General features: G+C 38.4%; 1 protein-coding gene across 2 annotated transcripts in view; it reads left to right on the top strand.

Moving 5' to 3' along the window:
- The window catches only part of LOC106651581 (autophagy-related protein 16-1), a 339,331-nt gene that overhangs the window by 16,286 nt on the left and 296,191 nt on the right, over window positions 1–26,854 (top strand). Inside the window, exons 1-7 of one of the 2 annotated variants that reach the window (XM_014370142.2) lie at window positions 2,593–3,177; window positions 3,335–3,593; window positions 3,667–3,829; window positions 3,895–3,983; window positions 5,054–5,195; window positions 6,525–6,630; window positions 7,880–8,022. In XM_014370142.2, the coding sequence (XP_014225628.1) occupies window positions 3,066–3,177; window positions 3,335–3,593; window positions 3,667–3,829; window positions 3,895–3,983; window positions 5,054–5,195; window positions 6,525–6,630; window positions 7,880–8,022 (1,014 nt within the window). In that variant the 5' untranslated portion in view covers window positions 2,593–3,065. Of the gene's footprint in view, window positions 1–2,592; window positions 3,178–3,334; window positions 3,594–3,666; window positions 3,830–3,894; window positions 3,984–5,053; window positions 5,196–6,524; window positions 6,631–7,879; window positions 8,023–26,854 lie in introns of those variants that run through there. The other variant, XM_014370143.2, reaches the window with a different exon arrangement.

Here is a 26,854-nt window from a genome sequence, read left to right on the forward strand (position 1 = left end):
GTGCATAAGGAAACTTGAAAAAATCCAAAGAAATTTAAGGTCATGTTTTTCAATGCATAAAACAGAGAAAAAAATTTTCGAGTTTGATATTGGCTCGTATCGCCGTATATAAATTTTCCAAATTTTTAATTATTTTATCTGAAGGCCTGAAGCCCTCGAAAAATCTGAAGAAATTCAAGGTGCTTAGTTTTGTTGATATGTACTATTATGAATTTTTTCAGATTTTTTAATTACTTCAGGGCTTCAGAATGAATATAAATAAAGAATGGACGTTTATAGGGGTGGAGGGGGTAGGAGGGGGGGATGGGGAGTAAAATTTTGGCTTTAGGATTTTTTTACCATGTACTATAACATATCAAAAGCGCATCTAGATCGGTGTCATTCGAAAATTTGAAGAAGTTTTATTTTGACCCACATTTAAATCGGGTTTCCCAAATGGACTATGGAGGAAAATAAAGCCCAAAGTTATTTTTGGGATTCTTTGTTGATAATATTCAAGAAAAATTCATTCCGGATACTGTACCGCTAAATTTTTCATCAAAAATTTTTTGAGGCGTTATTTTAAAAATTAGTCAGAATCACTCACCAATGTTATTTCGAGGTCTTTATATATAGGCCGATTCTCTGTGAAGTCGAATGGCCAAAAAAATTTTTTTTCTGCAAATATGAAAATCTTGTTGTATTTGATGTCAGATTTGTCCAAAAAAATTTTTAGAAAAATTTGGGCCTTCTATGACACTTTTTCAGAGGCCCAAAGTTGGCCATTTTATGGTTTTTTTGAAATTCATGAAAAATCACAAATATTCAAATAATTCCTAGATTAAAGTAGAACCATTCAAAAGGAAAAGTGCCCATGAGCTTTTTTGTTGGAAATTGTCCAAATTTCCAAAAAAAATATTATTTTCTTCCTCTTATTTTCAAAATAATTTTCATAAAAACAATTAGATTTTGTTAATTTTCTCCTAATAAATTTTACGAACCATCAAGATACATCTATATTTTTAGAACTTTTCATATTTTCTAAAAAATTTTCTCGAATGCAAAGGCAACAGTGTCCTCTGCAACTATTGCTTTTTCAATTGAGTTGACTATCAGTGTTTCGCGCAGTAAATTGCGGAGTTAGCTTTTTATCATTCTTCGAAGCAATTCTCTATGGGGCTAACAGAACTCATTTTCTTATGCCTTTATGCTTGAGTCACATCTCTCGCAATTTTCTAACTCAAGGTTCAGCGGTACTGATAACTTACTTACCCTGTTTTTTCAAAACAATTTTTGAACTATTCTTTTTCGCATACAATCAAGCTTATGCTTATACACGAAAAGTTGAAAGTTCTTCAAATGTTAGACATCTTAGTAAGTGAATTTTCCTTTGGGCATTCGTTTCTTAATATAATATTGTTTAAAACATGAATTACTATGTGACTGCAGCCCGTACTTTCCCACGTAGAAATGCTCAACATTAATAATAGCCTAATTAACTAAAAATTATCGCTTAAAATGTTTTAAAGTACACAATGACTATAATTTGAAATTAAAATTCAAACGTTTTCTAATAATTTATGATAAAAGTGGCATAAGTTACTCACTGTGTTCGGGTTCTAAACAACGCCGAACCAAAAAGTTTAGCCTCAGGCTCCTTTTTTCGATGCATAAGTCGCAGTAATCGCATGAACGTAGCGGGTACGATTCTAACGAGGCATCCCTCCTTTTAGAGAAAAAGTATATCCACATTAAATGCATAAAATACTAAAACAGGGCCTAAAATCAATTGCGAATTTTAGGCCAGAGTGCTATAAATTACTATTAAAGCAATAATTTTTCCAAATATTATTATTCTTAAAGTTAAGAAGCCCTTGCGTCAATTATCATAGACCGTCGAGTAAGTTTTCAGACTTTCAAAAATATTGGTGATTATTGAATATCTTCCATCAATCACTGTCACTTTCCAGACAATAGACTCAAGCCCACCAGAAATTCAGGTGCCAGAAAATTGGTGCACCAATTGAGTCTTCAATAGACCGTGTAGTCTAAGAAGACAATATAGGTCGCCAAAGCTAGAACATTATTTTATTAGAACATTAGAAACGAATGCTACTGAGACTAAAGATCTGCGATTATTACGTTACATTAGCCTCTTGAGGGCCGGAAAGCCAAAATATTGGCGCACCCCCTGATCGACCCTTTGCCCATGATCGATCAATGATTTAAGATATCTTTTATGCCAGTTTTCTGTTGATGATATGACCTCTGAAATTCTGGCCCTCTAAAGGTTAAATGTACTTTTAAGCTTGTTTGTCACGGCTTTAACATCCTCTCCCCATCTCCCCCATACTAAACGCGCTTAAAGAAGTTCCATTTCAAAAAGCATGAGCCGGTCTATTTAAATGCAGTTAGACGTTTTTACTGCACTGGCGCCGTGAGAAAATGTCAACAAACAGTTTGTATTTTTTCGTTCCACTTCTCGTTCATGCGCTATTAGCTCTATATAGACATTGTCTTGCCGGGCGTCCGATCGTCTAACGATAAGCAGACGAATTTAGAGCGACACATAAGCTTTATTTATACTTGTCTGTACAACACAGCGCGTAAATTCACTATATATAGATATATCTAGTGTACATGCGTATGGCAGTTGAGCTACCATCCAACGTCGTTTCACCTGTTTACACGTCTTTGCAGGCACGTCAGTGAGATACAGCACGCATGATCCTCGTTGCGATGTGCGCGTGTTAATACGAGTTCAGTGTTTTCACTGAAATCGCGTCGAGCCTCCGAGGTTAGGATCGGCTGCTTTGTTGACTTTCGGGTCTTCTCTTTTCAAATGAAAAATCTCTCTGTTATGATTGCGAGAGTTGAGTATTCATGCGTTTACACGTGCTACAAGTGCTATCGTGACACAAGAACTGCTCTTTCATGAAAGTGTCTGCTGTCGTGTCCTGTGAATCAAAATATCATTAGACGATTTTATCATCGGTGCTTGCACTCCACCGAGGCGAATGATTTTGAACTTAACGATTAGCAACTGAGTTTTTTTAGAGAATTAGCAACAAAAACTCTTTTAAACCATGGCAGTTTACGAAGCTGGAGAAAATTCTAGTTGGAGACTAAATATAATAACGCAATTACGTGATAGGAACAAAACCCAAACACACTGTTATTTAGATCTTATCTCCCTACGTACGTCTTTTCAACTATTTTTATAAATTAATTTAATTAATATTTAACAAAATTAGTCTGATTTTTTCACATTTCTAATTATTATTTAATTTTCACAAGTATATTGTATGAGTGTAAATAATAAAAATTTCTATTAATAAGACCCATATATTTACAGACAATCGACTTTTTGACAATGCCAACACATTGCGAGGAGAGAACTTACAACTGTCCATTGCCAATGAAAAATTGCGTACTGAAGCTGCCAGTGGTGTTACTGGTACTGGTAGTAATGCAGCACTTGAGGCAAAACTATTGGCGCAAGCTGATGAGCTCACTATGTTGCATAGGAGAAGAGGTGAACATACTCAACAAATTGTTGACTTAAATAATAAATTACAAGAAGCCATGAAAGAACTTCAGCTTAAAGAATCAAGGTATTTTTTAAAGTTTTGCATATATTAAATTCAATTAATGGTGCATTCAATGTAATCCTGTAATATTTCACAGTTTGGCTGATAAAGTTGATATTAATAATGTTCTACGAGCAGAGCTAACAAGATATGCAGCTAGAGAAAAGGAATTAGAAAACATCAATCAAATGCTCAAAGATGAGCACCAGGCTTTGCAACTAGCCTTTGCCTCTTTGGAAGAAAAACTAAGAAAAGCACAAGTAAAATATTATTTTTATCTCTGAATATTATTTTCAATTTGTAATTACTATTTATTATTTTCTAGGAGGAAAACCGCCAACTAGTAGACAGGTTGATTAAGTACAAGTCAAAAGATGCAGAGAAAATGAACGAAGAAAATGATAACTTTTTAAAGTAAGTTGCAATTTTATTAGTAGTAGTTGTAGTTTTTGATTATCTTTTTTTAAAAAAAATACATGTGTTTTTAAATAATTGTTGATCACTTGTAGCATGTTATAGTCGTAGCACAAAATCAGTCCCTGACAGATTAGAAATAGTTTAATTTTTAACCAAGCTCATTTAACAGGAATCTCCATTTCGAGTCTTTAAGTGTATTACTGGGTGTTACAAATTAGCATAAATTTTAGATATTAAAATATATAAGGACTTTTATTAAATAACACAAACATTTACTAACTGGCATGATACATGATACTAATGAAGTGTAGAAATTTTTGTTGACTAGAAAATTGCTTATTTTATTTGCTTTATGAACTTGACTAATCTTCTAGTCTCAACCCATAATTTTCATTAAAATTTAGGTAATCCAATGCACATTTTGGATGAATTCACTTCTAGTAAATAACCTGTTATCACTTGTTTCTCTTGCTGAATAGCATTAATCAATTATTACTTGTTTGGCACTGACATTCGTATGGTACCTCAAGTTTTTTATCCTATGTCCAACTTCTGTTACATTCTTCGTAGCCACTTCACTGTGCTTGACATTTTCTTTCAGTGAGAGTTTCACCAGCCCGACAGCCTTTTTAATGCAAACGATTTCAAAGTTTGGGTAAGTTAAAAACTAAAACAGATGATAAACAGACTTGTTATGCCTAACACCAAATCGCTTTTGGGCTGGTAGCAAACAACCTGCTACATTATTTGGAATTATTTCTGTAAGACATTGCAGATCAATGTTAACTATTTACATGACAAAATTTGCGACAACTGATTGATAGAAACCTAGCAGGTAACATATCTAATGTAGATATAAGTTGTAAAAAATGTGACAATGAACCTGCTGATTGTACCTTTTTAGATAGTGCATGTATGTTTAAGTTATAGATTGCTGGTTGTTTATTTGTTGTGTGTTTTATAAGTGCATGTATATCTTCACTCATGACTACAAAATTATGCCTTCTCAGCAAATATTACGCGTCTAAAGTACATATATAATTAACGAAAAAAAATTCATTTTCCAGAAAAAGACAAGCAAAAATGCAAAAAGAATTAGAAGATGCAGCTCGAGATACTAGAACTGCCAGTCCAGATAGAGGTGGTACTTTAGAAGGAACAGCGCCTGTTATTCCGTCATCGTTGCCAACGAAAATTGCCATGAAGTTTGTACGTTGACGTTCATATAAGACATGTTGTTCATGCATTGTTCCTTATAATATTTATACCAAAATTCCATTAACTAATAGTCCACTGAAAATACCAAAAACATAACAAAATTTTACGCGTTAAATTAAAACATTCCATCGAACAAATTGTTGTTATATAGAGAGAACTACGATATACCTTTATATTGAAAGAAAATTTATAGAATAGCAATACATAACAAATGAAGATTTGTTCCTAGGTTATTAACTAGAATAGATAGTGATATATATAGTTTTATGTAGGCCTTCGCAGAAAAATTCAAAAATTGCGTTATTGCATATTTATACCAAATGTAGTCTGTGATTCTCAATCGTTAAAATTAAAATAGCATTTGTGAAAACAAGGATTTTTATAAATACATTTATAAATTGTTACGGGCTGAAGATCATGTTTGTTGGGTAACACATGTTAGTTTCATCTACGATAGTTACTGTAATCATGTTGAAATTCGTTTATACTGACTGTTTTCGTACAGGTGTTTCAAAATGTTTTTGAATAAAAATTATACATCAGATTTTCCAGAAAAAAAGTATTTGAATTCATATACATTTAAATAACAAAAACAAATTTGTATTTTGAAGCTATTGCGTGATTAACAAGTAACTAATAAGTACGTATTTGTGAATTTTGATACAATTTATTTAGTAAAACTTGTAGTCAATAACTAATCTATACCATAGAAGCTAGACTTCATTTGTACAGAAAATATGCACCGTAAAATTATATTGCCGCAAAATAAGCATTTGACTATGCGCTTTAGTAGTATATAATAATCCTTTCATCTTATTTTTCCAAGTCAAGAGTTACAAACGGTTTCGGTTGTCTCAATTGATAATTTTTTTCTACTTACTTATCTGTAATCAACTAATGCGTTTATTCATACTGAGTCTCGACTGCGCGAGTACACGCACACACGGCGTTTGAATCGTCGAGAGTAGTTGGGGAGCACCAAACTCTATGCGTATATCCATCAACGCGATGAGTTTTTCGATCTTGAAAAAAGTATTTTATTCTGTGAAAAAGGGGAAAGAAAAAAATGTTCATCTGCATGAATAGTGAGATTAATAAATTTAGATTTACAAAAATTCAAACAAAACAAATCAAAACAAAGAAAAAAGAAAGACCGTACACAATTACTCATGGCTTTCATATACATTAAACACACGCGTAACATGTTAACTTGTATCACAGCCATACGCTTCAATGCATTTCATTTACATTCCAATGTATATAAGAGTTTGTGTGACAAATTATTCAGCAAATACGTGTATGTTATAACCCTCGTTGCAGAATGCTCACGAGGGTGAGGTAAATGCCGTCAGATGGTCGCCAACGGACAGGATACTGGCTACAGGTGGAGCTGATCGCAAGGTCAAGTTGTGGGACATCGCCAAAGGTATGCAATGATTTTAATCAATTTTTATTCAATTTTATCTCATTATTTTAAACGATTGAATGCTAGCTATTCGAAAATTACTTGAAAAAGCTTGGTGCACAGTATTTACTATAATGACAATTACAGAAGCTCGAAAAAAAATCATTCTCAATAACAGCCGAAGTGCCTCTTATTGTTTTCATTTTTCGCACTCGAGCTTTCGTTTCCTTATTATTTCGTTCTTGTTGAAAAAACCCAACAATGAATGAAAAAAACTACTCCACTGCCTTGCGATAAATAGTGCATTGAAAAGGATTAAAGATTAAAAAGACAAGATTCTTCGGAGTATCCCTCGTTATTTGCGCAGATTCCAGCGGGTGAAATAATTTTCACGGCCGCAATTTCCTTCACGGCCTGGTAACGATGCAGAAATTCTTCACGCATAGGCGTGTTTATTAAAAGCTCGAGGAGAATAAAAAAAGGCACGAATCCCGCTCGCTTCTCCTTGAGGGATTCTATTTATCAAAAGCTCTACATCTGCGCGAGTGACGGTATGCGCTTTGGTAATCTTTTTCAAAAATAAGTTATGTTGTCTCATCTGTCTTGTTAAAAATAATTGTGCTCTATTCATGTTACTTTACATTCGGGCCAAGCCTATTATACGTCATTTCCGAGGCACTAGGAGCTTCTTTTGAGCTGACATTATTAAAGTGGCCCTCTCCGAGCATTTTTTTTCAATTTTTTTATTAATAATACGGGTAGGTCGTTGTTTTTTTCGCTTTATATGTAAAACGATTGTCACTTTTTCCAATATTATATCATATACTCGTTTATATGCGCGAACATACGAAATATCGATATTTCGTGCGACATACATATCCCTGCATACACATATATATTGCTGTTTTGCTTTGCAATTCTGTAGTATCGGTCTCGGACATCAGCGCCAATATTTTAAATTTTTTCCACATAGACGCGCCTGCATATAAGCACGAGAGAGAGTATTATACGTTCGGGTGCGTGCTTGTTTGCGAGCGCGCAATGTGTGGCAGCTATGCGTGAAAATGAATATAATACTTTATACATTCTCATATAGGTACATTCAAAATCAAAAGTTCCGATTGGGCAAGGCTCTTCGGAACAATAATAGTGAAATTATTTATAGAGATTGGATGTACTTTCAAGAGCCAACGTCGTAAAAGTTGATATTTCACACACGCGTATAATTTCCTCGCCAATTTCTTGATTAACTTAATCACTTGACTTACAGGAAGTTACGAATGCAAAGGAATGCTGATGGGCAGCAATGCCGGAGTCATGTCCGTCGATTTTGATAGCGGTGGCAATTACGTTCTCGGAGCCTCAAACGACTTTGCGAGTCGCGTCTGGACCGTCGCGGATCTTCGATTAAGGGTAAGTTATATTTTTTACTATCATATTCCTTTAATAAATGTATCGAAATTTGCGTAAATGTATTATGGAATCATCGTTTTTATGAAACAACTCGTTTTGCGCCTGGCGAGAAAAAGAAATATATTCTTCTCAATTCCAGTCGTACAAAAGTGCGGAACAAATCGATTATCGGGATATTCATACTACTGGCCATAAAAGCACGATTCCTCAAATGCAAACGAAATTTACCTGCGAGAAAATCCCTTTTAATGCGATATTCTCGGCGTAATTCAAGGCTTACGTTGCATACAAAATGACAAAGCAAAAAAAGTCGGCCAACCGGACCGACTAGCGGTTGTACAGAGCCGAGCGTTACGCTGCTGCCGCCTCAGTGTCGTCGTCGACTTTGGAGCGTTGCAGCACGGGAAATGTCTGTTTTTTCGCCTCATTACGCTCAGTCGCATAAATAGGAGAAGATGCGCAACTGCTGCGTACACGTATAACAGCTGCAAACTCGCTGCTGACAATACACTTTTCCACGCACCGCAGCGAGAAAGTTTGCTCGCGCTTCAATCGTGCGCTACATCCGCGCGTCTCTATAATGCATTACACGCGGCGGCCACTTGCGAGTATACTTTGCCTCCGCGCGCACGCAGCAGCTAGTCGAATGATTTTGATTTTAACGTGCAGCAGCAAAGAAGAAAACGTCATTAAAACTTTTTCCCCAACGACACTATCTGCTCGGAGCCGAGACTGTGCGGACGCGGCGCAGGGAGGGGCCGCAAGCACGCCGGTTTATTCAAATATTTTAACAACTTCATGAAAAGCTTTACACGCCCGGCTTTGCCTCGCTATTTTCTTACGACAGTATTTTTCGTGAAAAACGCAAGAAGGGAGCCAGCGAGCGAGTGGGACGAGAGAAAGAGAGGAAAAGGAGCTTATTCAACGGCTTTCTTGTGTATTGTAAATAATATGCCTGCTTAGGTTCGTTCGCGCATACATAAAGCTCAACTGCAAATGGAGAGAATGTTTCAGTTGGAAAGTTTTCGACAAACTATTGCCGCGCGCACATTAAGTTCGAAGTTTATCTTGCGCGTATGCGCGTGTGTCGGCATTATGCGTTCGCATATCGTTATATCGCGCAAGATGCTTATAACACTCGATGATCGTATTTCTCGCGCTGTCGCGTTCCTATATCGAACGACTATGCGAGTTCGCTTCTTTACTTTTTTTACGCTGCTGCTGCTGTTGCTGCAAGCTCGAAAAATACGACAAATTCTTTTCTTCCGCAGACGTAATTTAGAGCGAGAATGTACCGATGAACGTATTACTCGTTTAGGAGGTAAAATGAGAGTAGCACATCTTATGAGCCTCTTTCGCATCAATGTACATAAATAATTGTTTTTCTCGCCTTTTCTTTCTCTCTCTCTCTCTCTCTGTGCATGACGAGCCTCTTTCTTTTCATCATTCAGCCGGGCGTTGAACAACGCAGCAGTAAAAGCAAGAGGCATCGCACGCAGGAAGCTAGTCAGAAAACGAGATAGTAAAGTTGAAAGCTACTTGAACTTGGTCTATGCACTCTGCTCTCGTGCCAGGGGCCGAAGAGGCCACAAGCTCTCATCCTGATGAGATATATAAACTCGCACGCTGTCGCCGTAGTCGCAGTCGTAGTCGTCGCCGTTGCCACGAAGCTTTTGTTTTGCTTTTGTGCGAGGCTCGACTCGCCGTACATAACGCAAAACACAAGTCCCGTTGTAACATTTTGATTCATTAGCTTGGAATTCTTGCTGTGGGGTAAAAGCTCGTGCCCGAGAGCAGCGACCGCACACATTGCAAGCTCAACAATGCAATGTGTAGTAACGCTATACCTGCTTGTTTTCGTCTTTTAATACGCGCGCGAATGTATTATTTGACCATACTCGAATACATTTACTCTTACTTAAATCTCCTCCGCGCGGGAGCTTTATTGCTTTTCCCTTGACGGTATACATAATTTCTTCATGTTTGAACTTATACGCGCACGCGGCTATTCTTCGTCGCGTAAACAGTCATATTTGAATTTTACAACCGTTCGTAACTCGAGAGGAAATCTGGCATGAAGTTTGAGCCATTTCACTGCGCTCGGTATCTGTCGTTCTCTCTCTCACTCGTACTCTTTTGTCCTGTTACACTTGATCGGGCAAAAAAGCCCTGGGTGAAGCAGAGTGTAAGCGTATAAATACGTATGTCGACGTCTTTTGCGCGATACTTAATGTGATTATTCCAACTCTGAGGCGTGCGTGTGTTTATTTTTCTTCTTTCTCGATTCCCTTTTTTTTCTCCTTTCACACGTTAGTTTCATTGAATTAAAAAAGAGACCCAACCGCTGCTGCCGCTGTTTCATTTCCGAGATTGCTCGGGTAATGGCGCGTAAAAAGCTCGCTGCACGCGTACATATTGATGCGATGCGGTTACTTTTCTTACATATACACACCATTATCTTGTATACATTGGCTATTTGCACAATTTCAGCACTTCGAGAGAGAAATTTATAATTCGCTAAACGTGAACGGACTCGTGGCTCTTTTTCTCACGCATATTTGTCTGAATATATTCGTAGCGTAAATTATTCATGTGCGATTTGGAGAAAAAAAATGATTCTGGGCTTTAAGTCTCGACACATTAGAGTATATTAAAATTGTAGCCAAAAAGCTCTTGGGTTTATACGAGGATCATTATCGTACGCGCATCCCTTAGAAGCTTTGATAATTCGTTTTTACTATTCATAAATATAGTAAAAGATAACTCACTGTCCATAAATATAGTATAGTACATAACTTTTAGCCGTTAAATTTAATCTGTGCAAGTATCCCGTATATGTAAATCTCAAAGCTGTAATAAGATTAAAAGTTCAATCGCTTTTTATTTTTTGGACAAACAAATTTAGGTTTCAATTCATTTGAGTTTTTGATCTTTTACAATTTTTTTGTTAAGTACCTTAAATCCGAAAATCCTATACGATGTTTTTTCTAAAACAAACTCACATAAAGAATTTTTTTTAAATTTCACAAAATCCTCAATTGGTTACCGTACTTTTTCGTGACTAATCAAAAATGTCCCTCTAACGACGGATGATGTCTGCTCATGTACTAATGAGTTACGATTCGTACGATGTAGCTTCGTCGCTGATTAGCCATTGGCGTGTAGTTCGGTTCGATTTTTTTGACGAACGGTAGTCTTAATTATTTCTCTACGCGACTGAAAGTGATTAAATCTGGTCGCAGGTTTTTTACCGGTACGATGCGCGTGAGAATAGGCTCAGTAGTAAGTTTGCACGTGTTACTTTTTATTTTGCGATAAGAACATTTGGTCAATGCGAGAAATAAATTGCATTGAATTACATTTGCCCTAAAAATTCTTGCATCTTATTAATATTTAGGTCTTTTTCCACTATAACCAAGCGAATCCTAAATTACTTTAAAATGATAATGAGAATTGAAATTTTCTCTCCCAATATAGAAAACTAATTTTAGAAAAAAGTTGCACAAAGCAATGTTTATAAATAACATTATAGATTACCATTAAATCACACTTTCAATAAATATTTTTAATTTTCTGCATTTGAAATAAAAATCGTCAATTAAAAGGTTCTAAAGCTTTTTCAATAAGCCACTCAAAATATGGTTATTTGACAACCGAATGGTCTATGAATTACACAATTATTTTAACTATGTCGTTTGCAGATTTACAGATTATAATACTCGCCATCTAGTGGTGAAAACTTGTCTAATTTTTTGAAATAATAAAATTGTAATTTTAGGTAATTTAAAATGCGTTTAATATTTATAACATAATTATAACAGGAATTTGCCAAAAACTAGACAATGGAATGGTATTACATTTTAAAACATTTAAATTCCCTTTTTTAATCATCAGACGATAATTAATGTTGAGTATTTCTACTAGGGTTTGCATATAAAACTTTAGTTCGAAAATAGCTTTTTCAGAATTCTTATAGGGTGATATTTCCATGTGAGGCGACAGCTTCGAATTGGCAATGAAAAAAGTTTCTAATTTCACAGTCAATGGTCGAAACAAACTTGGTATCAAGCACAGTTTGCCAAATTATGCAAGCAGTTCTTTTCTAGCCAAACTACACTTTTCGCCTGTAAATGCCTTGCGCGAAGGACTCGTGTTAATCATATCATTCGTCGCCAGTGAAATGGAGCCACTGCGACGATATAACGGCAATAATGAGCTCGTATACGACCTGAGATAATGAATGTAAAGCTTAGTGGCGCGTACGCTCTTCATCTCGTGCAGCACAATGTTGCATTAATTTCTAATAAAAGCCTAACAGTTCGTAGTTGTGGCCTGATGATGCACACACATTCGAAATGGCACTTTTGATGGTAGACAATTTTTGCAAATCTTGCCATTATTCGTGACCCACACAGCCATTTTAAAAAAACCTTCATTTGGCTTTAAACTTTTATTTTGTTATTTTTCGTATTTTAATATTTTATTTTACATTATCGGTTAAAGGACTCCAAAAGTCTGAGTATGGTTTTTAATAATTATTTTTTTTCAGTTGACTCTTTTATTTTATGTTTATGTAAACTTGACGAAATTTCTACTAAAAAGAGCTTTACAGACACGATTTGCAGCGTACTAACTTACAAACTTGGCTAACACTCGAGCAAGCAGCGAAAACAAAGTCAAATGTTCTCAAGTTCACAAACAACACTTGCGTATCAATAGACGGACTTTGAAGTAAATATTATTTAGCACTGCGAAGGTTCAGTTTGCCTCAGTCGTGTAAATAACGAAAAGTTCACTCGCGTATGTACTATTGAAATAGTCGAGTATTTATGGACGCCCGAGACGAAAAGTAGCGAAACGCCCATCAGAATTGAAAAATATAATGTCACGTTTGATAGAGAAAAGAGTATAGGATGTATTTGTGGCTGTCGCTGTTGAGATGAGCCGCATTAAAAATTGCTTTTTATTTGGTACCAAATTTTGGACTTACAATTATTACTGGAGATTGATCGTTGCATTGAGCCCTATTGCAAAAAAGATTCAATAAGAGTCTTAGAAGTTACTTAAATGTATTTATACCATGTTTTGTCTAAAATTAGCGGTTTTTCGTCGGAAATTAAAAATCACCAGCTTTTGAGAAATTTTTTATACCACCCAGCTTATTTGAAACCATCTAATTTTGGCTCAGGACGTCAATATAGTATTGCGGGTAGTAGTGCGAAAAATCATAATCGAATCTCGTAACATCGTTGAGCCATTATAGGAGCTTGGACCGTGGTTATGACATTATTGTTGATGGAAAATAATCTTGAGCTCGTAGCTGCTATGCGATATTACATATTCATAATGCGTAGAAAGAAAAGGGAAGGAAAAAAGGTCGAACGATATAATTGCTTGCGCTGATACGAAGAAAAGGTGTTGTCGTCGTACGTGGACAGACACGGCCACGCATGTGAGTATGTATATGCGCTACACGGCGAAGCCAAGCCGAGGAATGAAGACATTACACTTGCTCGACGCGTAGCTCCTACGTCCAAGCGCGCCGATTGCCAATCAAGCCTTTACAGCGCGACGATGCATGCATGCCTCGTGCACATATGTGTCTCGCCGTACGCGAGAAAATAACACTCGAGAGCTAGTATATACTCGTGTGTGCGTGTGTAATGACGCGCGCGAGCGCATATATATGAAACCCTTTTCATTATATGGCGCGCGTTGATATTCCTCGAAGAGGTGGCGTCGGTGGAAAAGGGCCGAAGAGTCTTTGATTTGGCCTCGTGTGTGTGCTGCTGCTGCTGCTGCCTGTGAGTTGGCGCGCGCAAGAGTCAGTCAGTAAATGCTTTGGCATAAATTACTCGCGTGATTCGAGAATGACGACTCGTACGTGCCGGGACTGCCGATGCGAATTGGCGGTAGCAATCGATTCGAGCTTCAGCTGCAGTTTATATACCTACGCGCCAGCTTCCACATCCTCTATATATTTATTATTCGTAATACGCGACTTGGCACGCGAACAAGTCGAGAAAGTTTATTCCGTATAATCGCGACACTGGATTTTAATACGAACTGTGCCACACGCGCGCCAGCAGTTCCCTACGAAGTACAAGGTAATAAAAAAAGTGTCGCGTAATTATTGTCGCGGCTCGAAACGTCGCGTATTGCGCGTACACGTATGCCGAATCGACGCGTCGAGTCCCGTTCCGAGTGTATATTTCGAGTGCGCGCGTACGATCGCGTAGATAGGAGCGTCGTCATCGTTGCATGTAGCAAAGCAAACACAATGTCTATACGTACGCGCGGATGCATATAGGGGTAATTTTTCGCGCGCTGCTCTCTGTGGCACGTTGGAATGCACTCGCAGCGATACGCGCGCGTACATGCATATATACTACGTACGGACTCGTTTCGAATTTGCATCGTTTGGAGCTTGCAGCAGGCACACACGCCTCCGTTATATAAATATATGCGCGCCGAGCTCCTATACGTGCACGATATGGAGCTTCATTTCGACTGGACTGCAGCGTATATTATTACGGTCGAGTACGCTTTGTCGAGTTGCTTCGTGTTTTTATATGCCCACGCGCTCGGTGGAGAGTCGTTATGCGCTTGCCCATTGAAACGCGATATCGAGTGCTCGCGATTTATTTAGTCTCGCGACTTTGTGCTCGCGGCTCGCGATCTCTGTGCTGCTGTCAGTAGGCCATACGAGAGCGCGGAATGTTGTCTATTATTTGTCGAAATCGCGAGCTACACGATGGCGGCGGTGGCGGCGGCGAAACCACGGAACTGCATATATGCGCGGGAATGCGCTTAGTCACGATCACGCGACGACTGTAGTGACATTTATGACGCAGCTGCCTGACAAATGAAATGTCACCGATATAACTGTTGCAGCTCTCGTACGAGGCAGTTTCGAGGCGACGCCAGCAGCACCTTATAAGGTGGCTTTCGCAGCTCTCTGCATGTGTCGCGTGCGTACCTATATGTATTCCAGGCGTGCGTCGGTTCAGGTGCAACGGTGCTGCTCGCAATAATCCGTCAGCTCGTGCAGAGCAGTACATAACTTTGCTCTTGTAATTCGCCACGGAATAAAATGTCTTCTCCGTACGAATGAGAATTGTTATTTTCTTTTTCTCACGCGAGGGACAATACATCTACGTACTATGCATATATGTGCGAGTACGTGTGCCGGAACTAAACACATCCAATAATAATAGCAGAGGCGCGAGATAAAAATGAGCCCGAGTAGCTGCGCAGCGCGTGTAATGAGAAAATACTCGCGCTTATGCTAATAACAATGCTTAATTTTAAATCTGCTCCGCAGGAGGTTATGGGCTGCTCGGCGTCTTTCTCTCTCTCACTCGCTCGTTCATTTCTAGCGAGAGACGAAAAATCGTGGAAAAATAATCAAATTTCCATTCAGGTGAAAATCCAGCGCTCGCGCGTGCATGTGTGCTTTAATTATGAAATAGTTTGCTGGAGCCTTTTATGTTTTACTCAGCATCGCGTGTCAAAGTCAGTTGCTACGTGTGTGTATGTGCATACGTATATGTATACGTAGGTAGGTGCAGAACCAAGCCGTTGGAGCTAACGCTTGCACTCGCGGTGAACCGAAAATTTTGATGTTCTCAATTCCTCTTTCTCTCTCGTTTTAGTCATAGCGGCGGCAGCCGCGTACGTGTGCAGCACACCGAGGTAAACTTAAATTGACCTGTCGTTTCGACGGATACTCTTTCAGTTATGGAGTATACGCTGTGTGCGTATGTGTGTGTGTGTGTGGGTATATGTGCACCTTTATATACATTAATATATGTACACACGAGCGCCACGAGAATACAGGAAAAAAAGAAAAAGTTGAAAAAAGGTTGAAAAAGAAACGAGAAAACAAGCTTCGAGGCATGTTACTGCGCACACGCATATACAGGGATGGTAGGAAAAGTAAAAGTCGCAGGGACCACATCAGCTTGCCTCGGAGCTTGTGTATGTATATGCGTGTATATATTCCAAGTGTAGGCGCGCATTACCCACATAATGTACAGGACATATACGTATACTATTTTCGCATACACACAGGCTCGTATGAGGCAGAAGCAAAGGTTACTTTTGATAAAGCTGCGGTTTATGCCGCAGAGAGAGAGAGAGAGAGAGAGAGACGGGAGAAAAATAACATCCGCGAGCTGGCTGCACACGACAAAGCCATAATACGAGAGCTATATACGAGCTGCCGCTGCTATGCAGTATGAAATAATCGTCTGGGCGATATTCAAACTGCCACTGCCTCTCGCGCGAGCGTCTGCGGCGCGCACTGCAGCAGATATATAATATGGGATATATCTATATCGAACGGCCTCGACGTTGTACATTATCGTCACCCCATTAAGATAAATCGACATGTGTATAATAGTTGCTCGCGTGGATGTGCCCGCTGTACTGCATACGTACACGCATGCCGTGTATACGTGGGGGCCGAAGGTAGAAATTGTAACTGACAGTAGCAGTGATTGGATAAGCTATCGCCGGGGCAATAGCTCGAGTACCGGCCTCGCTCGAGTACTGGCTACCTCGATCTACGCTATATATGTATTATATGTGCATTATGCAATTGTACCGCGAGAATAGCACAGCGGATGGAAAGTACGCGCGTTATGTTTAACCGTCGGTTGTGTACGCATGCTGCGCTTTGCAAAACTTTTGCCTCGCGCTATACTCTTATACGCGTACGAGTGTGTGTGTTTCTGTGCATGCGCTTGGCATGTTATTCCAGACTCTCACGGATCGTTGTGTTTTAGAATAGCTGCATTTAGAATCTCATTATTGCTCCCTGTCCCTCCCGCCTCGCTGCTGCTATCCGCGAGTACTGTACGCGTTGATCCGTGCTCGCTAGCTCGCAGTTCTCTCGCTGATTTCTCGCTTCCGCGCTGCATGCCTTGCCACGCGTGTGTAGCAGCGTCTTTGCTATCCTGATCTATCAAGCTGCTACTCTCTGCCAGCGAGCTCTTATCGCGATGGGCTACAAATTAGATTGTCAACACTCGTGGTCGGGACTACTGCGCGCGCGCGATCCTATACGCCCGACATATCTCGCGATGAATGTGTCTATGTGTATCCCGAGCAGCTTTCGCGAACTGCCCATTTCGTATCTTTTCTTCTCCACCTCTTTTATATTCGCGCATACGAGCCCGTGCGAGTTAGTATTGTGCCAGTATGCGGTGCAATATTAAGATACTAATCAGGTAGCTCTCGGCTCTGCTTAAATATTATTCTACGCTTATTACGCTTATAGCTCTATTTTTGCCGTTTCAGCGACTCATTATTCAACCAACTTGTTATTCGATCGCGAGTTTTACTTGCTCGCTTTGCTGCCCCTCGTGTGTTTATATATCGATTCGCTCTTATATGAAACTGTCAAAAAAAACTTTTAATTAGATTCATTGAAATATTACACATTAAAATTAATGTAATCGATACTAACATTTATTTATGTCATTCTATTCATGAAGTCTTCGTTGACTATAAATGGATTCACACTATTGTATTATTTTTACATAAACTACACAAAACATGCAGAGCAATGCAATCACTTACATTTTTTTTAATAAAAAATGAATGAAAAGGTTCTAATTCCACTCAAATTTAAATATTTTCTTTCAAAACTAATGTTTTAATGCAGATTTAGTTTTTGCGTTAGTTGCTCAAAAAATTTATGAAAATTCAGTCGTAATTAAAGTCAGCCTCCACCACTAAAGTCTAAATGTCGATTACCTTTATCTGTAAGTCTTCTTGTGGAAAAGTGAAAATAATTCCATGAGTCAAAGCACGGTTTTGAATATTTTTAATTTTCTCAAAAAGTTTTATAACTGTTAACAACCCAAAAAGCCTTGAATATTTTTGATTTTTTAGTTCATCACATCGACTAAAAAAATATTGTAATTTTCGATGATTTTATTTTCAAAGAAACCACGCGATATATACTAGACCGGAATATTTTTCTGATATTTCTAACTTAAAGGTTAACACCACTTTAGGAGGAAAAAACATTAGTACGTGACTGATTATGAGCTCTAAGGGACATTGATATGCCTTTGGTATCATATGCGCGAAAAAGTGAAGACTATTATAATTATTACTATCGAAACACCTTAAAATAGTTATTCATGCTGATAATTTCTACTATAATTTACTCATGCTTTGGTTTTCTTCAAATATCTTCCAAAAGTCTATCTCGGTTGTAATTGAGATTTCTAAACCAAATTTTTCACGCAGTTTTCTCGATGTCCTGTAAAGGTCTTTATTGATGAAGGAAAAGTATTTTTTTTGTTGATAGTCAAATTATCTCATTCACATTTTAGCAAATACTATGACCGCGATCTATATATACAACGAGGAAGAAGAGATCATCTGAATTACATGGGATCTTCGTTGGTTTCCAGCTCTGAGCTTTGCTCTCTCTCTCTCTCTCTCACTGGCTTCGAAGTTACGGGGTCGGGCAAGGACTTCTCTCTTTTTCCCGCTACGAGTCAAGCAACCGGATTAAGATGAGAGGTTTGCGATAAGTGCCACACGGACGACGAAAATGAATAATGTCGCGCGCGGCCGTCGCTTAACGAGCCCCGCTAAAATGTAGCTTTCAACCTATCCTCTCTCTTTTCTCTCTCTCCCTTCTTTGTTATATTCTCCTACCTTTTACGGATTTTTTATCATATTATTAAATTATACTTTTTCCCTGGATTTATAAGGTAAGCGTGGCACAGAATCACAACGAGTTTTTCGCCGCCCGCTACTGCCGCTGCTGCTACTGCTGCTTTTATGCATGTGCCGTCGCTCTCTTTTAAATACATACATATATACCGTATATACGTATAAAAATAACAACCTTAGGTGGGTGCGTGCGCGTATATATACATATTTTAAGCGGCTTCATGCCGCGCTCGCGAGACGCTAAGAGACGTTGAAAAGAAGTGGTCACGCGGCTACTGCCTACTAAGCTTTGCGGGAAAAATTATGAGAAGAATATTAAATTTTAACTGTGATTTTAATTATGAAAAAACAAAGAGCACAAAATGCAGCCCGATTCAGCTCGCGTGCGTGCGCGCCAGCCAGCCAGCCAGAGCCCACTTAAAGGGGGGTAGGCGAATCTAGGTATATATAACGCGTGTCGGAGAGAACCGAGTCGAGAGAGAAAACAGAGCAGCCTTGCGAGATCGTTATTTATACCGGCTGCTGCCGCTTGAAAATCACCTTGCTATTTTACTCGTGATATATTGCCCGCTGATGCGGCTGCCGCCATCACCACCGACGCCGCCGCTTTTCTGCATGTATGCGTGCAACAAACGCTTATATTTTGGTTGATTATTTTGTAAAATTATTATACGTCTTCATGTATTTATGGATGACTGATGAATTAATCAGCGAGCTCACCTGTGGCTACGGAAATGCACCTATATAAAGTCTGCGCATAATGCATCGACCGCGTACTCGCGCGCACTCTACCTTTTATTTCGACGAAGCGATCATTGTATTATAATAAGTAGCGGGCGAGGGGAAAAATGCTTTTTGGGCGCCCATGTGCCACTCATTATAGCTTCCACATAAATTTTGTTTTAATATCCTGTATGTGTTTGGCTTACTTTGAGGAGAGACTGAAAAAGGAAATAAACCCGTGATTACGAAGGTAATGAGAAAAAAAGTCGGCACTCGGTTGTTTCCTGTGCAAGAGGACATTTTGTGAGTATTCACACTCATATTGCACAGAAATATATATTTTTGCTCGTTATAACAACTCATATTATTTTGCCTAGACAAATCATATTATTTCTTCGCTTGTTGTAGAGTTTGTTTTACATTACCAATATTCATATTCATTATAATTGGTTAATGTAACATTTTTATACTTACCCTGGTAGAAATTCTCAACATTTTATAGCTAGTTCTTAAACAACAAAAATTTCTTGGGCTTAAAAGGGTCAAGTTTTTTTAATAGTAGTTTTTTGACCACATAAATTTTATGCAAATTACTATTAAAACTATTGAAATTTAAAAAAATTATCGTTGACTACATTCAGAAGCGTCTAATTTGTTAGTAGAAATAAATCGAATTATTATTTTACATTTACTATTAACAATAGTGGTGATTTTGAATTTTCTCGCTAAGAAACTATGCTAAAAATATAAAATTGTCTCTAGAACTAATTGTCCTAGTGATGGTTGCTAGAATGCTACATTCTAGTACGATTCACTATTACCGATTAGAAAAGTTGACTTTGCGATTTGACAAAAATGAGATCTAGTGGTGCAATCTAGTGCTGTGAACCGAAAAATTTAGTAACAGCGCCTAATGCTGTCACTCGCTGGTTTCACTGTCAGCGCTCTAATATACAGTATTATTTGATATTTTTAGTATACACTTACTTTTTCCAAAAATTTGCTTAAATTATCCATTGACTTTTACTTTGCCAACTGCTGGTTTACAGATAAAGTTACTCGCTATCTGGTGGTAGAGGCTTAAAGTAGTTGAAAACTAGTCTAATTTTTCTCAAAAAGTTGAATAATCATTTTTGGGTAATTGAAAAACATAATGATGACGTATTGAACTGGTGATTTTTTTATCATTAGACTATTTTTAATTTTAAATATTTCTACGATAGCGGTTAAAGATACTATTCGAAAACCTTAACACAATATCGCATTTGTTACTTGTGTAGCGTCAGGAATCATTGATTGAAGTGGCAATTAAACTTGAAATGAAACAATTTAATTTCTTTGTCTGTACAACTGTAATAATTTTAACTTATTTGTACTTTCATTCGATAAATTATTCGTTTCTGTATTGAGTAAATTATTTGTTTATTCGAAACGCCATTTCTCCTTCTCTTTCCCTCTGTCAGCTCAATTTTATTAGGAAAGTATATTTAAAAAAGTTTTGATGCATAATTGGTTTAGCAGACCTCACCCCTAGAAAAGTAGAGCGAAAAAATATTATTCCGAGGATACAAAGGCCGAGTTGAAAAAGTTGCGAAAGCTCATCATTCGCTGGTGATCGAGTTAGCGAGTTGATGCAGTGCTATACGCGCTTTATTAGGCAAATACGTGTGTCAGCTGTTGGCGTGCATTTATCGTTCGGTTTCTGCTTGGATAGAAAGTACAATGGCATAGTGCGGCGTTTCATTGCTGTTGATTTTACACAAAAGTCACGAGGGCGAAAAAAAGTTTTTTAATGACGACGCGCGAAGCTTGAGAGCCCTGCCTTGGGACGTTATGCTCCGTTCTTTTTTCCCTTTTTTTCATAGCCCACGCAGCTCCTCGCGAAAACCGGTATTGCGGATAGTTGACGCTCAAAACTGCTATGAGCAAAAATGCTTTGCTCTATGCAAGCCGCAATATTACGCTTGTTGACTGCAACAAAAGATTTTAGCATCCTCAATAACCTTTTCCTTCCTGCCGAAAAAAGAGAGCTTTTTTCTATTTCTGTACGTCATCCTCGAGCTTGATACAACAAAACTGTACAATTTACGTGCGTGACGCGTGTGCGCGTAAGAAAAAAAGAATCGTTGTTTTTCAAAAGCACAAAAACGTACACTATAAAAAAGCCATGTAGGTATATCAGGGGTGAATATCGCTATGAGCATATGCCAGATCGGGAATTTGTCTTCACTCTTTTATATGGCAGTGCTGCTTGTTTATCGAGTCGTTGTAGCGAAAAAATCTTCGATTTCGCGTTTTACGATATTTTTTTCCTCGCTTGCTCCCGCAAGCTTTTTGTCGATTCCAAGCTTAAACTCGCTGCATCAGAGAGCAGTTGCGATAGTAGTACTACTGCCGGTACGCAATAGTTGTAATAGAGGGGTGAGTTGGTAGTGAGCGCAAAAAAAAAAACGGAGCAAAATGAAAAGAGCGAGTTTGCTGAATGCACGACTGAGCATAAAGGATTCGAGAACGAGTGGGCTGAGCGTTAGTTTCTCACGTGGCGAGTTGCTAAAAAATAATAATGGAATACGAGGGCAATGTGTGGGCGTATGTGTGAGTGAGTGTTTGTGTGTGCGTGTGTATGTGTGTTGCCGTGGACGCGGAAGTGAATTTCTCAGGTGGTTGGATAGCGCTAGAGAAGTAAGAATAAAAAACGCGCCCGAGCAGCCTTCGCCAAGAAAAAGAAGGTCTTCGCACGTACGTCGCTTCCGCGCGTAACTTTTGTTACCACGAGAAGAACAGCAGCGGCCGAGCTTTTCTTCTTCGTGTAATACTACGTACGTAACTGCTCTCTGGCGCACTTTTCAACGACGGCCTCGACTTTGTTCTCTCTCGTTCTCTCAATTCCAGTTTACTCATTTTCGAGAGCACAAAAGATCACCTAAAAGTAGTATGAATCACTTTTTTTGTATTGCATTAAATGTCCTCTTCGTACAGACATCATCTTTTTATTTCACTTTTAATTTAATCGAGTGAAAATGGTTCTCTCGTTTTCCCGACCATTAAGATGGTAGATATAACAATTTCCTTAGATTTCTACTAAATATCTCGATTTTTTGCTTCCTCATAGAGGGAGTTATGTGGTATAGGCTTAAAAACGAGATTTAGAACCAGACGTCGTAGGAAAATTTGTGTTACATTTTTGGAAACTACATTGAATTACCAACAAATGTCTGTATGTGTGCTTGTCTTTTCGGCCTATTTCGGCAGTGTTTTTAACTTAGTTTTTTTGGAGTTTTGTATACAAAAATGAAAACAATTCAAAAGTCAAAAATGAAATACGAATTTTCCCTTCAATAACCAAACCCTTTCATGAATATAATTTTCTATGAGGAACCTCTTTACCAATATTTCTTTTGGCATTTAAGTAGCTTTTTTCAAATATACATATTTTCAGTCAAAATCTAAAGAGACGCAACTGATGATATAAAGTATAAAATGTTGATAATTAAATTCATTTCTTTAATTCAGGAGATTTTATAAATTCATGCACTTAAAGTACAATCCATGTTTACCATTGAAGCGAATTCATCATCGCTTTTATTTCGTTAAACGAAGCATGTGAAATAACAGTAATTTTACCTGTTATTTTTTCATCAAATTACTAGTTTATAATTTCTTTGTCAAGCATATCGAATATTTTGAAACAAAATAATGTATGCTCTTGCATTACGGCGAGAAAACAGGGACTACGGTAAATTACATATACTTTCCACCCCATACAACATCAGAGAGTTTCTGGAGCGATACGTCACAAGCGCTCGACAATATATAGTTCGCGTGTATGCGTGTGTGCGAGTCTATATACGTATATATCGAGGCAAGGAAAAGCTCATTACGTATTCTCGTCGTTAGCATCAAAGTCGCAGGAATTGAAGGACAGATTGCCTCCGTGTGCCATTAGGTAAATAGCTCCTAGCTGCTTTTACTGATCTCCAGTTGCTTGTATATTGCAAAACTTTCACTCGATTATTATTTGGTTTGCGCGCGCGCCCCAATGTGGATCGCTGACGGATAACAAAGAAGCGCACATGAGTTATTACATTATGCCACGCACATACACATGCGCCACTGCTGCCGCTGCAGTAATCTGGAAACAATACACCAGCCGCCGCGAGCTCCGCAGCTTTGGCGATGAAACTAACTACGGTAATGAACTTTGCTCGCGATCCACGATGGAGATTCGTCGTTATTTCTACAGACTTATACGGAGAGGGAGAGAGAGAAAAGGGAAAATTAACACCGCGTCGATAACGTATCGATTTGTTCGGAATTGCAGAGTTTCGGTTAACGTCGAAAAGTGTGCACCCTCGATTCGTGTCGATCGAGTAGTGCATTCAATTACAAACCCGTGCGAATTCCAGAAAAAGTGCACAATTTCAATATTTATCAGTAATGTCGAATATTCATCGAATTTCGCGCGTGCTATTTTCAATTATACCTTTTTATTTAATTTTTTTAAACTAGAAATAAGCGAGTTCGTTTGTAGTTCTGTTTTATACACCGTGGGCCTAAATTTGCAAATTTAAATGTTATGAAGTATAATTTATTATAATTACTGCAATTTTCATGTTCAGTATCGTTCCAACTGAGCTTTCGACCAAATCAAATCGGTGCAAATGTGCGTTTGTCAATTTAAATGCCATCGAAAATGCTTGAATTCCAGCACAATGTCAAAGCTCGCGCGCGTGCCTTTACCCGATGATTGGTGTAAGTGTTTAGTCGCGCACGTTTTATAGCTCATTGCTTTGATTCACGTATGCGCGTGTATACACTTTAACGCGTGCACATCAGCAACGAGGAGAGTCACTCAAAAATTAACACATACACAAGCGCATTTCGCAAAGGATATTGAGTCAGCTCAGCAGCGCGCAGTTCGAGTGTCGCGTAAATATTCATGATACCATTGCGGAGAATCAAGGCTTCAATGGATATACATATACCTTAACTATACAGCTTGCGTAGGTGTGTGTATGTGTAAGTATATAGGGAAGCATCCTCCGCCTACTTCGAAGGAAACGACGTTTGCACTGTGCAAACAAATGACAGATAAGCGCCCAGCCACTTCTCGCTCGTGTTATGCTGCATGCAAATACCTTGTAACAACACATGCACACACTTCGTTGGCTCAGTATCAACGTTAATATAATAATTGTATTTGTCTCTGCAAGCTAAACTCGTTCGATCACTTGACTATGGAGTGAGGAAATCCTTGGAAAATAAGCAGCGTACTTCCGCGCGTTACAATTAGTTCGGCGTTATCGTCGTTGTACCGAAATCAGCTGTTAAGTCATCGCTGTTGTAGAATTAAATAGATACTCATTAGAATCGACTTTACTGCCAGCTTATCAGCTCTCCACGCGAAATAGGCAAGACTTTACGAGAGTTCCTGCATAAAGGGTAATGGCCCCTGCAACAAAAAAAGTCCTCTGATTCCTCGTATCCGTGCGCCGTACACGGCTATAAAGTTTGAGATGTTTTTAACTGATTTATAATATATGAAATGTATTGCAGCAGCAACTTCTACGAGGACAGCTGCATTATACCTCCTCGAGTGCGTGTACTATTCCCCCCCGAGGAATGTGTGTCGTCAGCATTGTCCCACGTTACCATTGCAAGTGCATACGTAGCTTTGCTTTGAGACTCGCTCGCGCGCGCACAGATACATCTATCTTTCCTCCTTTCAACGTAAGAGGCTATTCACATCGCGGCCTTATTCGAATCGACGAGTGTGCGAAGGTATTTTGCATGCAGCTTACCCAATTGCAGCTTTATATTGTGGCGCGATGTGAACTTAGCTCGACTAATTATTAATTAGCTTGAATCGTCAAAGGCCGCAGCGCGTGTATGCTTGCGTGGAAGAGAAAAATCACTTTTTTATGACTAAGAACTAAAAAATGGCTTTAAAAAAAGGAAATTGTAATCAAGTTTTTCGGAAAAAATTGTCTTCTTTCAGCTATATTTTTAAAAAGTCCAAAACTTTTATTTTTCAATGAAATGCAGACGTTTTCATTTTTTTTTTAAACTTACTATCGTTTCGTAATATTCAGTAGAAACTATTTGAGCTACGGCGCCTAGATGATGGTGTACACTTTTTCGGAATACCAATTTATACGGTCGCAACCTCGGGCCAAGAGATCTGATCCGTGGTTTGCCCTGCACAACTACTTCGAGACATTTTTTCGATTTTATTTTTTTGTAATATCCATCATATAACAACATATTATGATTAACCTATGGATAGCAGCAAAAATAAAGTTTTACGCGTTAAGTATACGAAAAAGGATCACGGAAATGCTTATATCTTAGGTAAAAATATGTTTAAAAATTTTAAAAATTGTAATGGAAAAGGGAAGAATAATTCTTTTCAAAAATTGAATATCTCTTTCAATTTTAAGCACCTCTTAAGCCCTTAAATTTAAAGAATTTTACGAGAAAAATAGAGAAAATGGAATAATCTTGGGAGTTGTGATAATTAACGTAACATCAGTATTGTGCAGCACACAGAAGTTCTTTGCAGCCCGAAAAGGGACGGATTTCAAATTAATTTTGTTAAGGATAATGTAATTCCCGTTCAGAGACCCACGGTATTATGTCTGAAGCAACGAAGCTGTTTTGTTATAAAGTCGTATGCTTTCTTGGTAACGAAAAAATGTATTTTTTTTACTACTGTGTATAGATACTAGCGACGTACCTCGCTCACTGACGCTCGCTCGGTTTAAAGATGTGTTAGCCTGCAGCAAGAGATTGTATAGATGCTGCTGATGTCTGCTTGCTGGAAGGTTGTACTTTGCAGAGAGGGAAGTAGATATAAGACTCAGTGAAGCTAAATAGATAATGAGTTTATCTACGATAAACACTTGGATGTGTGTCTGTGAATTTCTCCTAAAGCCTCTGGAGTTGCTCTGATGTACGTGTGTGCCAGAGTATTTGCCATCTGTATCAACGGATTATCAAAGCTTTTGATTCTCTCTCTCTCTCTCTCTCTCTCTCTCTCTCTCTCTCTCTCTCTCTCTAGTTCAGTCTGTAGCTGTTACTGCCTCCGTCGCTGCTGCATTACCAGCGAAGTCACGGTAGCATCTGACAACTCAATCCTCTATTTCTCATCTTCTCACTCTCTGTATACCTTGCCAATTTCTCTCGGCGCAGTCGCTACAGATATACTCGTCGCCGTAAAAAACCTCGATGGATCGACTTTGTCACTTCAATTTATTATTCCGCGCGCGAGTATGATTTCGGACGTTTCGAGCTAATGCGAATTGTTATGAAAAAATAAATGTAAAACAAAAAAAAACAGAGAAAAAATGAAATCTTTCTTGGTGCATAAATGCGGAGGTAAGCAAATCCGTTGGTTGGATTTATCGCTGGG

This window comes from Trichogramma pretiosum, unplaced genomic scaffold (assembly GCF_000599845.2).
Source record: "Trichogramma pretiosum strain Unisexual culture from Peru unplaced genomic scaffold, Tpre_2.0 scaffold68, whole genome shotgun sequence".
NCBI lineage: Eukaryota > Metazoa > Arthropoda > Insecta > Hymenoptera > Trichogrammatidae > Trichogramma > Trichogramma pretiosum.